At 40.4% G+C, this 16,752-nt stretch overlaps 1 protein-coding gene across 4 annotated transcripts in view; it reads right to left on the reverse strand.

The window, feature by feature from the left end:
- Window positions 1–16,752, reverse strand: part of DNMT3A (DNA methyltransferase 3 alpha) — a 124,322-nt gene that overhangs the window by 73,498 nt on the left and 34,072 nt on the right. For all 4 annotated transcript variants that reach the window (XM_072407306.1, XM_072407304.1, XM_072407302.1 and 1 more), the window contains exon 3: window positions 8,322–8,429. In XM_072407306.1, coding sequence (XP_072263407.1) covers window positions 8,322–8,429 — 108 coding nt within the window. The remainder of the gene's footprint in view (window positions 1–8,321; window positions 8,430–16,752) is intronic.

Here is a 16,752-nt window from a genome sequence, read left to right on the forward strand (position 1 = left end):
TTAGTAACCAGCCAAGATTTAACTGGATCTCTTTCCATGGCAAAAGACCAACTTACCATCCAGACATGAAGAAATGATAAAACCTGAAGAGTTGATTGACTGTCCCATCTATTCTACTGACCTGAAATAGCCGTCAGCTCTGTGTGAGCATTGGGGCGGGATGGGGCATAGCTGCCAGCGTTATACGAGGGGAATGAATGCTGGGAACAGGCCATGAGAGGCAAGAGCAATGACATCACAGAGATGTGAGCCAAGCTGAATTATCTCAGACATGGTGCAATTATCTCAACTAAATTTAAACTGCCTCTGCCAGGCCAACACTATTAACCCTTCAGTACTCGCAGTCACAAACCCAAGGCCCTTCATTATCCAGGCTTACCGGCGGGGACATGGTTAACCCCTGGAACGTGCTTCGGAATGTTCCACTCACATGCACTTTATAGGGAAAAAAAACATAAAATCTCAAACATTGGGCACTGTGTTCCAGTTTTACTATGTAACAAGAAATCCTCGAGGGCATCACACAAAACTCTCCACAGATCCAAATTACCCACAATTCTTGTACTGGTGTGTCGCAGAAGACAGAACAACGTAAAGGCAACCGAACTGAAGCCCTAGTCTAAACAAAGATCATAAAGAGCCAAGGCTAATGCTGTCGAGGAAACTACGGGATCAAGTTTTCAAACCTCTCACTGTATCTGAAAGATAAACTTATACAAATCAAAAAATTAATTTCTCAGTAGCCTCAAAAGATTTGTGTGTACCAAATGGCATTCAAACCTTGATATTACCTTGTAAAGGTGACATTATCATAGTAGCAGAGGGCAAAACAGATCCAACTCCTACTGGTTATCTGAAGAAAAGTACAGGGGTGTTGGATTCAAGGCCAGTTCAACCTACAGGTAACTCCGGCACACAAAGTACAGGACTTGTTATATGGTGGCCATTGGAACTAGGCACCTGGGCACTTGCCCTGAATCTCTTTCCAAGTGCCAAGACTGATGCCACCTGTAAATCTGCTGAGTTTTTGCTGCTGCCAGTGTAGTGTGTACAGGATAACCGTATGGACTGAAACCAAAAGGTTGGACGTGTACCATATTTGGTGACTATTACGTGTAGCTCTCTGGTGCCACATTTAAGGGCCACTCTTTAAAAAACATTTTCCACCACAATCCAAAATTTGTGCTACATATTGTAATAACAGCAGCATTGGTTTATGAACATTTCCTAGGTTAGAATGACTGAAAAACAGATTTTTATGTAAAGGTGGAAAGAGTTTACATAGCAGATTTAGATTCCGAATGGTTGTAACCAGCTTTAGGGCACATCGCGTGTCAAATAACATTAACTTGTCAACAAAAACCATAGTAGTAAATCCTGGCCTGTTTGATGTTTAAATGGGGGAAAGAAAAAAATCATTCTTTGAAAGTTGGGTCTGATTTATTAAAGCTCTCCAAGATTGAAAACATTTGCCAATAAATAGGAAATGATTTTATGAAATCCATTAAAGTTCCTCCGGTGTTGGAGGTTTTAAATCAGGCCGAATGTTTCTTTGTGGAGCAACATGCTCTGACTTCCATGGTAGAGTTCTGAGAGAATTGCTAGGCAGCTGTAGTGTTCTATGTATGGAGTGTAACAGAATGGTATTATGGTTGTATCCAATGGTGGGTCATGTAGGGGATTTAGTGTTGTTGTTGATGTATAGAGTGTAATAAAGTTGTATTATGATGGGGTCTAGTGTTCGGTCATGTGGGGAATATAGTGTTCTATGATGATGTCCGGTGGCCGGCCATGTTGGAGGTGTAGTGTTCTAGGTATAGAGTGTAATAGAATTGCATTATAATGGAGTCCAGTGGTCAGCCATCCTGGAGGTGTAGTGTTCTATGTATAGAGTGAAATAGAATTGTATGAATATAGTGTCCAGTGGTCAGCCATCCTGGAGGTGTAGTGCTCTATGTATAAACTGTAATAGAATTGCATTATGATGGAGTCCAGTGGTCAGTAATGTTGGAGGTGTAGTGTTCTATGTATAGAGTGTAATTGAACAGTGTTATGATGGTGTCCGGTGGTCGGCCATCTTGGAGGTGTAGTGTTCTATGTATAGTGTTCTATGTATAGAGTGTAATTGAACAGTGTTATGATGGTGTCCGGTGGTCGGCCATCTTGGAGGTGTAGTGTTCTATGTATAGAGTGTAATAGAATTGTATGATGATGGTGTCCAGTGGTCGACCATGTTGGAGGTGTAGTGTTCTATATACAGAGTGTAATAGAATAGTATTATGATCATGTCCAGCAGTCGGGTAATGTTGGGGTGTAGTGACCACACTGTAGTGTAGAGTGTAATAGAACAGTACTATGATGGTGTCCAGTGGTCGGCCATGTTGGGGTGTAGTGGTCTATGTATAGAGTGTAATAGGATTGTAGTATGATGGCGTCTAGTGGTCGGTCATATTGGAGGTGTAGGGTTCTATGTATATAGTAGAATAGAATGGCATTATGATGATGTTCAGAAGTTGGTCGATGTTAGAGGTGTTCTATGTATAGATTGTGAAAGAATTGTGGTTCTTTAGGTATAGAGTGCAACAGAATTGTATTATGATCACATATTTAATATATTGTATATAAGAGTCTATTTATAAGGAGCTAAATCTAATATTTACCAAACATTTTCTGTTGGAGAACCAATCACTGCCACTGGAAGACTCTCCACTGAAGAACATATAGTGAATGATTCACTGCCTTATAAATATTTCCATAGTATGTACTAATCATTTCTTAATCCAAAATGTAGCTAAACTCCATTGCTGTCAGGGTATAACTGCAGCACAGTTTTGCACGCTGGTCCTATTAAGGATAAATTGGTAACAGGAAGTTAGGTAATCAGGAAGGAGGCAGTTAGGGAGGGGGAAAGTCACTAATAGCTCCATTTTCTGTTCACGGTAATTTTTTTTAGCTGTGTCCTCATGTGACTGAATCATGTCGGGCAGGTGACACTTGGGATCCAGACTGCGGCAGACGTGAAGGGGATGGGATACATGATCGCTCTGTACTTTAATCCAGCTGAGCTTAGTGAGATCTCATGAATCTCGGAACAGTATGATCAGATTGTACTTGTGATTAAACAAGCCAGACTGTACAATAAACCTGGAGGTGTGATTTGTTTCTAGAAGTCAAGGGGAATAAACCAGGGATTAAATCAAAGAAAAATATGGGATGTATTTCATGGTCATGTGTAAAATAATATATTGGGATGTCTGAACCATCAGCCCTCCACCGCCATGCTTAACAGTTGGTGTTTGTGCTGGTATGACATGTTTGCTTTTTGCCAAACCAAACACATAACAATGTGACAGGATGTCGTCCTTGATATGAAAAAGTCACATAGGATGCAGAAATCGAGACTGATATAATATTATCACAAGGTTGAGATATCACGTATGTGAGCCTCCTTGCCATTTTAATCTAATTTTTATGACCCAACACATTTGTGTATCACATGACACAACACCTTGGATATCTAATGACTATGTGGTATACATATACGTTCATATACATTTATGAACACCTAACCACCACACCTAAACAATAAAAGTGTCAGAAACCATTGGAATTATAATGGAGTTTTCCCCTTTACCTTTGTGTCTCCACTCTTCTAGGAAGGCTTTAAATGAGATTTGGGAGTGTGTCTGTCAGTATTTGTGCCCATTTGTGATGTCAGGTACCAACATTGGATGAGATGACCTGCCTAACACTTCACTTCATCCCATAGGTGTTTGGTAGGGTTGAGGTCAGTATACTAGAGATCCTCCAAACTAAACATATCAAACCGTTCCTTGATGGTGTTGGATTTGTAGCCCCCGTCAAGCTGAAACTGAAAATGGCCTTCACCAAATTGTTACCACTTGGTTGGAGCAGCACAATTGCCTAAAATGCTAATTTAAAGTACCCTTTACTGAAAACACCTAAATTCAATCATTAGAAAGATTGAAAATATACCATTGGCCATACTGATGATTGTGACACACTGGTATCCATTAACTTTTGCCCTTGTCAAGCTTTACTGCCAGCCCAGCAGTCCTTATGTCTCAAGAACTGAATGTCAATTGAAGTAGTCCGTAGTGAAAGATGAATGAAGTTTGTTGCACCAAACCAACCCAAAGTGCACTCTACAGGGCAATTATTCAACCCCATGTAATGATCAATACCTTATACTGAGTTCCAAAAGAGAAGCTATTACCATATAGTACTTTTTACTGCCCTTCAGTGTTAAAAATGGTTCCAAATTGTACCCTGCTACAGTGGGGAGCTGAGTCTTTAGGGCACGTTTTGTATTCAATAACAAATTGATAAACTTTCCTTACAGCTATCTAATAATTCACTGTAAAAAATCATTTTGCAGCAATCTGGTTAAATTCACTATGAGTTTTGGGCTGCGATGTTGTCATCCCTAGAAGGTAACGCTTCATCAATATGAGCTGCTTTTCTTAGCCTATCTTTATTCTGGCTGGAGTCATGAAACTGTTGAGAGGTTGTAAATCTCTCGTTCTTTGTTCTTTTTGGCCATGTAGCTCCAATCAGAAAAAAATACCTTGTACAATAAATCCATTATTTATTGCAGCGGGGAAACTGATTGATGAGCAATCCATTCACATAGTCTTTGTGAGCCAACTCAGATTGATCCAGGTAAGTGTCATTTTTAAAGTGTGAACCCTAGGCAAATATTAAAAAAAAAAATCATTAAATGTAGGTTTAACTAGAGTAAGATCCCAGATTTTAGCTGGTATCAACCTTTTATAATTTGTTTTACAAGAAGTCCAGTGTTCTCTCCAGAATGTTTTTTTTAGTTGGGTGGTAAGGAGATGTAGGTAGGTAGACTGTATTGTGTCTTAACTTTTCAGTAACCACCCAAAAACAGCCAGGTGGTTATTGAAAAGTGCCAGGTAGTGTGTCCAGCTAAAAGCGGCTGGGGAGAACACTGAAGTCCAAATTGGGCAAGGCAAAGACGAATTCATGAGCTGCATGCACATGTGCAAACAAAAGCATGACGATAGGATAAGAGAACTCAGAAAGCAGGGAGGGAAAAGCTCATCAAAGTGCTTCTGCTCCCTAACCGTCCAATTAAAGTTTGGACTCAGGTAGGTGACCAAAATGTATAAATGCTGTACAGAAATGTGAGGTCACTGGGGTGCCGAAACCATAAATCTAAGGATTAGACAAAGCTGTGTTAGACATAATACAGAATAAATGGAACTGAACCTTATAGACAAAATGGAAAAGATGCATACGTTAGTCCCAACAATCAATCAATTCTGTGCACTGTTACCACCGTAGGAACTTTACTTTTTTCTTCTGAATGCACCAACTGTCTTGAGCTGGCAGAATGGGTACACAGCAAATATATAGAAGGCATTGAAGTCAATTTATCAGTAGTTCATAGCTGAAGAACATCAAGCAAGGTCATGTGAAGCACAATAATTCTAGTAAGACAGCCAACACGTTTCAGGGACTATTCCTTCCTCAGGGTTCAATATATTTAGTGAGCTTGAAAAAGGACACGGTTTATTTGGTGATAATAAAAAACAAATGCTGGACATGTTTCCCCATGGCTATATAAAAAACTCACCATCAGAAGGAACCACCCTTGTTAATTCAATGTTTAGATGTTGAAGGATTTATTTATACCTGGGGGAAGTGATGTAATTTTGCAGGACTATCAGTCATCGAGACATTTTTACTCTGCCTTTTTACACATCTGCAAACTTACAAAGAAACTTTGGATGGGAGCCTATATTGTTTGATTTGTATCTACTTAATGAAGAGCTAGATAAGTCCCAGCCTGCATACTTATTTATCCAGATATACATCACTGCATTGAGTAGAGCTAACCTAAGGGACTGCTACACAGTAAGTGATTATGGATGTGAGAGGAGCACATTGTTGCACAGATTTTTAATTAAATTTGGGGCCCCTGCCCTATCTCTCTCTGATCGCAATCAGAGGGGAAAGCAAAATTGGCCAAGTTGCATGAGAACTAGAAACCAGAATGAATGTCTATATGGTTGGGCATTGCTGTCTACCCAACAACCTTCTATGAGGGGAGTCTTCAAATGTTTTTGAGGGCCGCATGCAGGACGAATTTTGGTAGAAACACAAAACAGTTATTTTCTGATTCTTTGGGGGGTTTTTTTCATGAAGGAAAGTATCTAAGATTCACCAAACATCATGTATGTTTGGTAAACTTCAGGTTCAGTACCGTATATAAAGACCTTATGAACTCATTTACTGCCTTCCTTTAGAGAAATACAAAAAATATGAGTAGATCCCAGCTCTCAAACACCAAAGTCGAAGACCCCATATTCTACCTTCTAGAGCAGAGTTTCTCAACCAGGGTTCCTCCAGAGGTTGCTAGGGGTTCCTTGAGCAATGGGCAATTTGTGACTCTCTGGTCAGTTACCACTGGCACCAAAGATCTTTTAGGCTATCTGTAAAGATGGCGGCCTTCCCACTGGCCGGCAATTGTCTCCAATGACCACTAAGCCAATGTTCAGTGAGCTGTGTATATATTTATAGGATGGGTTCCCTAAAGACCTGATAGTTATTTCCAGGGTTCCCAAATGTTAAAAAGGTTAGGAAACCCTGCTCTGGAGGGACCAGTACTATGGTCACACCAAGCACAATCATATTCTACTCAGCAACAATGATGTTGTCCTTGTTTTGAGAGTTGCTAGCCAAACAAGTAATTTGTGTGAGCATCTAAAATCTCATTTAATCTTTATATAACTAACAACAGCTAGATTTACAGGAGTGCTTCACAGCTGGGCTACACCTTCTACATCAGCCATTCCCAACCAGAGTTGCATGGAACCCTATAGTTCCTCCAGGGGTTTCTTGAGCTGTGGCTGACTGATCTCCAATCTGATGATGCCTTGTTCCAGGTCTAATGGCACTTGGAAGAACCACAATCATGACATTATTTACCTTTTAGGTGGTCTATAAGATCAAGATATCAATATATAATTGTAAGAGGCATTTTCTCAATACCCCCAGCAAAATTATTTTAGGGTTAGGTTACGTTCAGACTGGCAGTGAGGTTGCAGTCACTACAAGTATTTTTTACTCTGAGATGCTCACTGTCAAATCTGCAGAAGCTGGTTCATTAAGAGCCAGCACTACAGTGCAGGTAACCACGTGGTTGGCAAGGTGCCAGTCACCGGGAGCCACTCGAGATCACTTGAACCTGTCCTTGGGGTTCCTCCAAAAGCTTTGTAAAATTCTGCTTCCCACCATGAGAACCACAAAAGATGGCACTCGGTTCCACTCCCCAGAGTTTCCCTTTTAAATTCTACATAGGACATATATAAAGGGAATGCACAAAATACCATAATGTAAAACGGGCTTCAAAAGGTCAGGCACGGAGGTCAGAGGTGACTCTAGGTAACAGACTTCCCAGTACAGTAACTGCACAGCAGCTGCTCTATAATATCTGTGAATAAATCATGACTTAAATATTTCATAAGGCTCGATATTGAATTTCACCGAGTCAATTCAGAACGCGGTTCTTCAACTTTTTTCAGACGCAACCAAAGTCACAGACCTGAATCCACTTTGACAAATGGCTGCAGATTTAATTACATTCGTCCTTTCTAAAACTGTGAATTTTATATAGATATGAAAAGCAAGCTAATACTGAATAATAAAAGGTCCGGTTGTTGTAAAATTCAGGTCAGATGGTACAGGAAAAGGTAAACTCCAACCAAAAAGTTTTACCTATACCTGTGGGTAGAGTGGGAAAAGATTTGAATCTCTGTCAGTAATTATTGGGGCCTGGGGTCCTCCCAGGTAGAAGTCCACTCACTTCCTGGGTGGTCAGCTGGAAATTAAGTGAGCATAATCTTTATGGGATCGGGACATTTGGAGCAATAAAACTTTGTTAACCATATCCAGGCTTTTTTTGGTGTATTGACCATGCCAGATATATCCCCTTTTTCCCTTGTGTCAACAGGACGAAGTGGGCACACATAGCCAAATGACATCTGATAACATTTCCAATGATACTTCACCCTTTATCTTTCCTTAGACAATTCAGATTGATTGTTAATGATAAACCAGCCTTTATTTTCCATATCAGTCCAGTTTAAAAGATAACTGCCTGACTGTCCCAGCCTCAAGGACCAATCAGAGCTTCTTATCGGCAGTCTTGTTTTTGGCCAATGACTCCAATATTAGATCAACTCGAAAACCAGGCAATCAGCCTTTTTTAGAAGCAGAGTAATGGCAGCTTTCTTTCAATTTGCATTTCTAGGTATTTTTGCTTTACTCACCGTTTCCGTTTTCCGTTTCCTGCCCGGTCGTCCCACTTTCTTTATGGACCCCCCAACGTCATGCTTCTCCTCCTTGTTCTTCTGCTCCCTAGGCTCTTCTTCTCCCTGCTGAGAACCCAAAAAACAAAATCAACGCCTCATAATACACAATACATAGAGTAAGCTCTAGTCATACATAATGATAATACAGATTAGGCATGACTGTGTAGGAATATTAGTGGTGGACATAGATGGAGGATGCCTCCTTTCTAAAAAAAGACCAGTGTTCTCCCCAGCTTCTTTTAGCTGGGCGCACCACCTGACACTTTTAGTAACCACCCGGCTGTTTTTGTTGGGTCACAATACAGGAGCCGCCACCTGTCTATGGCTCCTTTCCACCTAGTTTAAAATTCTGGGGAGAATACTGAAGACCATACGAGTATAGGCGCATTGCAATTAGGAACCAAATGGCCTTGGGATCTACAAAGCAAACCCAGTCCAGGGAACATGTCTAACACTGATGTGCAGAGCAAACATTGCGCTATGACCACCATTATATATAGATGTAAATATCAAACATTGGCCTATGACCACATCTTATGTAGATGTACAAAGCAAACACAGTACCGTGACCACATATAAATTAAATGTAAACAGCAAACAATGTCCAGCGACCACCACACCTAATCGAGACGTACAGAGAGCACACACAGCTACTGTATCTAATGTAATGTAAATGTAAAAGCAAACACAGGTCTCTGACCAAGTATAATGCAGATTTAGAGAGCAAACACAAACCCATGACAATGTCGGATTTAGATGTAGGTGGTGAACACAGCCCTATAAGCTTATATAATGTATCAGAAGAAGGCAATCACAGCCAAGCGACTTGGTCAAAAAAAAATTGTAGATTAGGAAAAGCCCCATGACCACATCTGGTGTAGAATGTGAGGAACAAACACAGTCCCACTGAGTGTGTCTAATAATAATGTAAAGAGCAAGGTGCATCTACAATCCACCAACCACATCTACTGTATAATGTACAGAAAAATCATGGTCTACTGACCAAATCTAAAGTAGATCTAGAGAAAAGGAACCGTCCACTGACCACATCCAAGGTAGATACAAAGATCAACTACAATCCACCAACCACATCTACTGTAAAATGTACAGAAAAATCATGGTCTACTGACCAAACCTAATGTAGATGTAGAGAGCAAAAATTGGCCACATCTAATGGAGATCTAGAGAAAAGGAACAGTCCACTGACCACATCCAAGGTAGATACAGAGATCATCTACAGTCCACCGACCACATCTACTGTAAAATGTACAGAAAAATCATGGTCTACTGACCAAATTTAATGTAGGTGTGGAGAGCAAATATTGACTATATCTATTAAAGATGTAGAGATCAACTACAGGCCACTGAGCACACCTAAGGTAGATGTAGAGATCAACAACAATCCACCAACCACACCTAAGGTAGATGTGGAGATCAACAACAATCTACTGACCACATCTAAGGTAGATGTAGAGATCAACTACAGTCCACCGAACACATGTAAAGTAGATGTAGAGATCAACTACAGTCCACTGACCACATCTAAGGTAGATGTAGAGATCAACTACAGTCCACCAACCACATCTAAGGTAGATGTAGAGATCAACTACAGTCCACCGAACACATGTAAGGTAGATGTAGAGATCAACTACAGTCCACCGACCACATCTAAGGTAGATGTGGAGATCAACTACAGTCCACTGACCACGTCCAAGGTAGATGTGGAGATAAACTACAATCCCCCAACTACATTTAAGGTAGATGTGGAAATCAACTACAGTCTACTGAGCAAGATAATTTTAATTCTAGATGTATGGATCCAACACAGTTCACTGACCACATGTAATAAAGATGCAAAGATCCAGTACAGTCCACTGACTACATCTAAAATAGAAGTAGAGATCAATTACAGTCCTTAAAGATTAGGCACAGCCCCATGACTAAATTTAGTGTGGATGTAGGGAGCAAACAGTCCCTGATCACAGGTAATGTAAATGTAGAGAGTATGAAGGGACAGTCCCGGACCACATCTAATACCAATGTGAAGGCACCAACAGTCTCCTGACCACATGTAACCAAGAAATAGAGAGCAAACACAGTCCACTGACTACATCCAATGTAAATATGGAGAGCAAACCATCCACTGATCATGTTTAACATCAAAAAGAGAGCAAACATAACTCTGTGGCCTTGTAAATATGTGGACAGTAAAAATGCCACTAATTTAGAATTCGTACACATTTTCTACGAAAACAAATGTAATTTAAATGTAGAGAGAAAACACAGTGCACTAACCACATTTATTGTAGATGTCGGGAGCCAACACAGTCCATTGACCACATCAAAAAGTAAATACAAAGAGCAAGCACAGTCCCATGATCATGATTATTGTAAATGTAGAGAGCAAACACAACACCCTGACCACATCTAGACTCACAAAAATGCACCACGGCCACGAGTAGGGCAAAGATTGGGCATTCAGAAGCCAATCTTTTAAAAAGGCCAATCTTCTCAAAATGAATATTTTAAATATAGATGGAACCTGGTGGGGTAAGTTGTCCGCTAGCTTTATATGTCTCCTTTCCTGTCCACCTCGAAGTTTGGGTGTTTCTGGCAACCTTTGTATGTTCCAGCTCCCCCAGTTACATTACATTATAGAAAATGAATTTTTAGGATTTCCAACAGGCTCAATGAAACTTTCCAAATATTTCCACCTAGTGCTCCTGTTAATGGTTAGGATTATAACTTTGTAGCCTCCACCAGTTTGAAGGGGTGTAAAAGCAATGGTCCAAACCAGAGAATATAACTGCAACCTGCCATGTGTCATCACTGCATTTCTACCTAGTGGCAGCCGACGTCAAATACACAACCCGGGGGTGTTTTGATAAGGCCGCCCCTCGGATGATCTGTTTAATCCCCCCTCAGCCGCCTTTACATGTGCGACTTTGTTCTTCTATCCCTCAGCCTAGAAAAACCAGGGAAATGATCCTGGAGGCTTTGGACAACCAAAGTACCAGAAATGCACATGATTACACACTAGGGGCAAGTCATATTTGTGCTCCATGCCTATGTTAGTATTGGACTGGTTATTTAATTGTTAGAACCTTTAGAGATTTATCCGTGTTTTATATTTTTGCTGCCTGTATCTTTTTTCCACTTTTTATGAAGGGAAAAGACATCTCTTCTTATAACATTGTCAACATAACAGGTGTCCCCACTAAAAGAGTTCCCCCAATTTCCTATCACTTTTACTTGCTTTGACAAAGGTCATCAGGACACTTCCCATCCAACTGACACCATGCAAAAAAAAATGTCTTGGCTTTAAATCCACAGACCTTCATCCTCCCATTCCCAGAAATACAATCTCTTATCCCTAGAACACTCATTTATCTCAAGGAGGACACAAGAAAACACCATCCCCAAAGTACCACCTTCCTATTGCCCCAAAAAAGTTATTTCACCCCCTGAATAACATTCTCCTATTCTTCAAAGAACACCCTCCCACCTTTAGAAGAACACTCTACCTTCCCATTTCCCTAATCCTAAATGGATCAGCTGTTTCCCAGGTATAATCATTTGTGTTTCTTCCATCCATAATCTTCCAAACCTAAATTAGGACTTTACAATGTATTTTATTAAAAAATAAGGTACCATTCTTAAAACAACAGTCTCCTATTTCCAGAAAAAATAGTTCTTCCCCAGAAAAACACTCTCTTATCCCAGAAAAACCCTACAACCCAAGCAGAACACTCTCTCCCCTATTGAAAAGTAAACAATAAAAGTAAAACCCTACAATCTGCTGAAGAACATCATTCTTTCCCCTTAATCATAAATAGCTTTTACCCAGGTAATGTCATTTAATTTCTTTGGATCCATATTCTTCAAAAACTTAAATTATGGAGGTAATAATGTTTCCATTAACATTAAGGCACCATACATAAAGTAACACATTCTTCTATCTACAGAAAAGCACTTTTCCAACCCCAGCAAAACGCCATCCCACCCACATCAGAACACCCTCCTATCACAAGAAGAACACTTTCTCCTCTATAAGAAAAACTTCTAGCTCCAGAATAACCTTACCATCCTCAGAAGAACACCTCCCACCAATTATTCCACTCCCAGAGGAACACCCTCCCACCTTAGAAGAACATTGTTTCCTATAGAAAAATAAATTCCCATCTGTGGAATAACCCTACTATCCTCAGAAGAACACCTCCCGCAAATTATCCCACTCCCAGAGGAACACCCTCCTACCTTAGAAGAACATTCTCTCCTATAGGAAAATACATTCCCATCTGTAAAATAATTCCACTAACCTCAGAAGGACACCTTACCAAAATTATCCCTCTCCCAGAGGAACAACCTCCCACCCTAGAAGAAAATTCTTTCCTAAAGAAAAACACATTCCCATCTGTAGAATAATCCTACTGTCCTCAGAAGAACACCTTCCCCAAATCATCCCACTCCCAAAGGAACACCCTCGCACCCTAAAAAAACATTCTCTCCTATAGAAAAATACATTCACATCTATAGAATAGTCCTACTGCCCGCAGAAGAACACCTCCCCAAATCATCCCACTTCCAGAGGAACAACCTCCCACCCCAGAGAGACATTTTTCTCCCTATAGAAACACACTCTTCCGTCCACAGAATAACCCGACTGCCCTCAGAAGAACACCTTCCCAAAATCATCCCACTCCTATCAAAACATCCTTCCATCCCCGGAAGAACATTCTCTCCTATAGGAAAATACTACCTCATCCTTAGTATAGCCTTTCAGTCCTCAGATGAACTCCTTCTCATCCTCAAAGGAACACGTTACCATCCCTCCTAAAAAACAACCCACCCCTTCTTCCAATTATAAATGATTAGTTGTTACCCAGGTAGAGTCATTACAATTCCTTGAATTGGATCCACAATGTCCCAAAACCAAAAAATAAGCTTACAGTATCTCCATCAACAAGAAGGCCAAGCAGAAGATCTAATTTCCGAGGCTGCAGAAGCTACCAATAATTCTGTTGTCATATCTTCAGTGACTAACTGGGTTTGGCTTATGCAAAGTTCTGGAGAAAGTGAGAAAAGAGCATACCCATTAATCCAAAGGATCCAAGGATCATTGGCTGCAGGTTGCCCTCATTACATAAGCTCTACAACAGTTTTTCTCAACCAGGGCTACTCCAAAGATTGCTAGGGGTTCCTTGAGCAATGAGCAGTTTGTGCCTCTCCCGGACACCAATTGGCTATCTGCAAGAGTGACATACTTCCCAGCAATGTAAGAGACATTCTTCCCAATGACCACCACGCTAATATACAGTGAGCCTTGGATATAGTGATTATAGAAGGGGTTCACTTCTAAAGAAGACCTGAAAGTTATTTTATGGGTTTCCCCATGTTAAAAAGTTGAGAAACACTGCCCTACAAGAATATATGTAAAAAGAGAGCCCTCTCACCCTGCTCACTCCATGTCCCAACTTCTTGCAAACTGAAATGTAGAATTGGCCAAAAACTTCCACCAGACACAAAGTCCGAGTCCTCCTCCGATCGGTAACCCTGCTTTGTGAAGAATTTCATAAATCCCTCCAGCATGAACAGCACTGCTGTAATCACTGGAATATGGAACAGTACAACAAAGCCTTAGACTTGTATAATAAACCCTTTATGTCAGCCATTGTTCTTCTGTTTGATTGTCACATTTTCTGCTTCCATTGATCACCTGCAAAGTCATATTGCTCAGAACCTGCTTGGCCAATACCATCTGATTTCTGGCAGAGACAGCAAAGTAATTGTTAAAAAGAGAAGAATATGTACTTTATAGTATATACTTTGCTTTAGATGTCTCCTTCAGTAACTGAAATCCTTCATACTTCTTGTACCGGTGACACCAGAGAAACAACATCCACAATGGAGACACAGAATGCAGTGGGAGCCTAGAAGATTCTGATCCAAAATTCTCCACAACAGGGACACAGAAGTTACAAATTCAGACATTATATTACTATTTATCTATTCTATTAAATTAAAAACATTTTAGCTAGCGTGCCACACAGAATTGTTCAACTTGGAAGCCCAAGGTTGTACCATGGATTGCAGAATGTCATGCCACCAATGGCCCATGGTGAAAGTATGCTGATGATAGCAGGTACTTTAAAGACAAAACAGGATCTTGGATATAAAGATCTTATATATGTCCTCTATATACAATGGATATGGACCTTATATACAAGCAGAGCTTTACTGCACAAGAGACATGCGATAACGTCTGCATGAAAATCACAAAGCTACCCTTTGCTACCCATGCAATGCATTTACTTGGCACTTCTCCATGCCGGAATTACTGAACTTTTGTGTGCATCCATGAAAGATTCATAATTACTGCCCAGGCCAATCAAGATTGTTAAAATCCCAAATCTATAGGAAGACCAGGTGAAGATGTTGGTGGTGCCATAGGGGGTATGTTTAGTTCTGCTTTAATATTAAAGTACAGTGGTACCTCAGTATAAGTCCTCTCTGGTATTCCACTAACCCAACTCTCTCCTCTACAATCTATTATAAATGCTGCAACCAGACTCATCCATCCTTCCCTCCGCTCCTCTTCTGCTGCATCTCTTTGTAGTTCTCTTCCATTTCACCTTAGAATCAAATCCAAGCTCCTGTGCTTTGCCTTCAAATATCTCCACAGTTATTGTCTCACTTACATTTCTGACATGGTAAAAAAATACTCCCCCTGCCGCTCTCTCCGCTCCTCCAATGACCTACTAATGACTTCCTCACTCATAACCTCATCACATGCGTGGCTCCCAGACTTCTCTAGAGCTGCCCCAACTCTCTGGAATGGTCTTCCTCGTCCTATTCGGCTTGCTTCTTCTTTCTGCTCATTTAAAAGAGCGCTCAAAACCCATTTTTTCAAACTTGCCTACCCATCCTCTTCTGTCTTTTGAAACCGTCACTACTTCCCACCACTACATATCTCCCATCCTATTGTGTGTGAAATTCCCTCACCTACTAGATTGTAAGCTCTTCGGGGCAGGGTCCTCTCCTCCTGTATCTCCTGTCTGTATTAGTCTGTCATTTGCAATCCCTATTTAATGTACAGCGCTGCGTAATATGTTGGCGCTATATAAATCCTGTTTATTATTAATAATAATAATAATAATAATAATAAGTCCGCTTTGGAATAAGTCCAACTTGGTATAAGTCCTGTTTGTACACGAAAAATTTTGCTTGTTATACAATCTTTGTGCTAGAATTTTGTATGGTTAAAAATGAGTCCAACACCACGCACTACCCGTATTTACCTCTCTCGAGACAAAGCCACGACTGCCCACGAGTGTCAGTACGCCAGTTGCCACCATTCAGTGAACAACCCGCGCTATAACTCTCTGTGAATGACATAACATCCCCTCCCTATCCCTTCTCAGCACCGTCCTAGTAAGCACTCCACTCTTCTCAGCAAGGAAAAGGGAAGTTAAATTTTAATTTATTTAATCTGATTGCTTTTGTATTTATGTATTTTAGTATTAAGTAGTGTTTATAATATTTCATATAGCCCCATCAATGTATAATATGCCAATAACAATGGGTTTTTTTTTATGGGAACGGATTAATCATTTTCCTTTTATTTCGTATGGGAAAAATTTGTTTGGTATAAATCCAAGGATCAGATTAAGGATTTATACCAAGGTAACAATGCATTTAATAAAACAATACAAATACATTCATTGATAATGTTAGTATAAATGACTATTATTGAATATTAGGCTGGCTTGATATTTTTATAAATGATAAATTATAGCAGCACATTATATTTTATAAGCATCAACACTGAAGTTAAAAAAAAATGAATGAAGGAAAAAAAATAGTTTTATTAATTTTTTTCCCTAAATGTACCCAGGCCTCCCTTCATCCTATAGACTCATTTTCTCTGTCTGCGGAGGCCTTCTTTTCTCTATCACACTCCATTCTATGGATCTGAGTTCCCACCAGAAAGATCTTTGCTGCAAAACTGAGTCAATTCAGGTAATGGAGCCCAGGGGAATGCAAAGGAAACCTCACCACCCCCTCCTTCATCCCATCCCCATTCCCTATCATCTTACATCAGACAGCCAGTGCAGTGCTCATGTGTCACAGAGTCAGGCTGCAGCTGCTGAGCGCAGGAGGAGATGAGGACATGGGGGAGAGATGAGAGAGCAAGAGAGAGCAAGAGGAGAGAGGGATGAGAGAGCAAGAGAGAGCAAGAGGAGAGAGGGATGAGAGAGCAAGAGAAGGAGATGGAGAGAGAGAGATGAGAGAGCAGGAGAGAGGAAGAGAAGAAGAGAGAGATGAGAGAGCAAGAGGAGAGAGGGATGAGAGAGCAAGAGAAGGAGATGGAGAGAGAGAGATGAGAGAG

This window comes from Pyxicephalus adspersus, chromosome 4, assembly GCF_032062135.1.
Source record: "Pyxicephalus adspersus chromosome 4, UCB_Pads_2.0, whole genome shotgun sequence".
Lineage (NCBI taxonomy): Eukaryota > Metazoa > Chordata > Amphibia > Anura > Pyxicephalidae > Pyxicephalus > Pyxicephalus adspersus.